This window comes from Nematolebias whitei, chromosome 21, assembly GCF_014905685.2.
Source record: "Nematolebias whitei isolate Nwh7 chromosome 21, NemWhi1, whole genome shotgun sequence".
Lineage (NCBI taxonomy): Eukaryota > Metazoa > Chordata > Actinopteri > Cyprinodontiformes > Rivulidae > Nematolebias > Nematolebias whitei.
Genome location: NC_056518.1, coordinates 34,931,676 through 34,932,701, shown reverse-complemented (window position 1 = coordinate 34,932,701; position 1,026 = coordinate 34,931,676). Strand labels below are relative to the sequence as shown.

Genomic DNA, 1,026 nt, shown 5'->3' with positions numbered 1-1,026 from the left:
CTATTAGCTTTAGCATCTCTACCAGCTGGAGTGATTTGGTCATGTGCAAACATGCACAGACGTGCATTAATTTATTACATGCCATGACATTCGGGGGGGGTGGGGGTGCTGTGGGTGCAGGGCGCCCCTCCCTCTTAGATAAAGCTAGAAACTCTGGATATTTGTAGAACCTCAGCAAGACAAAAACATTGAAACAGTTACTCTAAAGTGAGCACGGGCCAGGGGTTGAACGACTTCGTATTTTTTAAAGTCGACTTCAACGTGATCAAAATCGACGAGTCGCTGTGACGTCATAGAAACTCAAGACGTTATTCACAAAATAACATAATTTATTATTTACAAAAATAAAACAAAACATCGGGAGCGTAAATTTACCGTTTATCAAACTGCAGATAAGTCACAGGAAAACCAAAACTATTATTAAGCAGCAAAAGTTCGTTTTTTTTTTTTCATCCACTAAATTAAATAAACCACCGCGGCGGTGGTGGATTCTCCACTGGGGTGGTGCACCCCCCGTTTTCATTTTATTTTATTTTGTAGATTAAATAAAATAAAACTAAAAACAGCATCAGTTTTAGTGAAATACTTCTTTCTACCAGTCTGTGAACACTTGTCCTGCTCCTCTCCGTGGGCAGCCAGCGCTGATCACGTGACACAATCACTGACTGTGACGAGTCCACGGGAAATTTAAAACTCACGAGTGTCCTACAATAGACTGGTCTGTTCAACCCCTAGGACGTGCACGTAGTGGGTGGTTGGTGTGAAGGGTGAGTTGGGCCGTTACCTCCTCCTGTGATGCATGCTGAGGGTCTGCGGGGTCCACGGACCAGAAGCAGTAATCAAAACAGAACTCCAGAAGCTTCTCTCTGGACTCTGCTGCGCCATCTGACCGTCCGTCCAGCTGCACGGAGGACACAGAAGAGACACATTTACATGTTCCACAAGCACGTGACATTTACATGATCCACCGGCATGTGACATTCATATGTTCCACCGGCACGTGACATTTACATGTTCCACCGGCAT

At 44.7% G+C, this 1,026-nt stretch overlaps 1 protein-coding gene across 1 annotated transcript in view; it reads right to left on the bottom strand.

The window, feature by feature from the left end:
* Positions 1-1,026, bottom strand: part of stard9 (StAR-related lipid transfer (START) domain containing 9) — a 19,205-nt gene extending 18,179 nt beyond the window's left edge. Inside the window, exons 1-2 of the mRNA XM_037694847.1 lie at positions 1,012-1,026; positions 785-901 (exon numbers count right to left, since the gene is read on the bottom strand). Coding sequence (XP_037550775.1) covers positions 785-901; positions 1,012-1,026 — 132 coding nt within the window. The remainder of the gene's footprint in view (positions 1-784; positions 902-1,011) is intronic.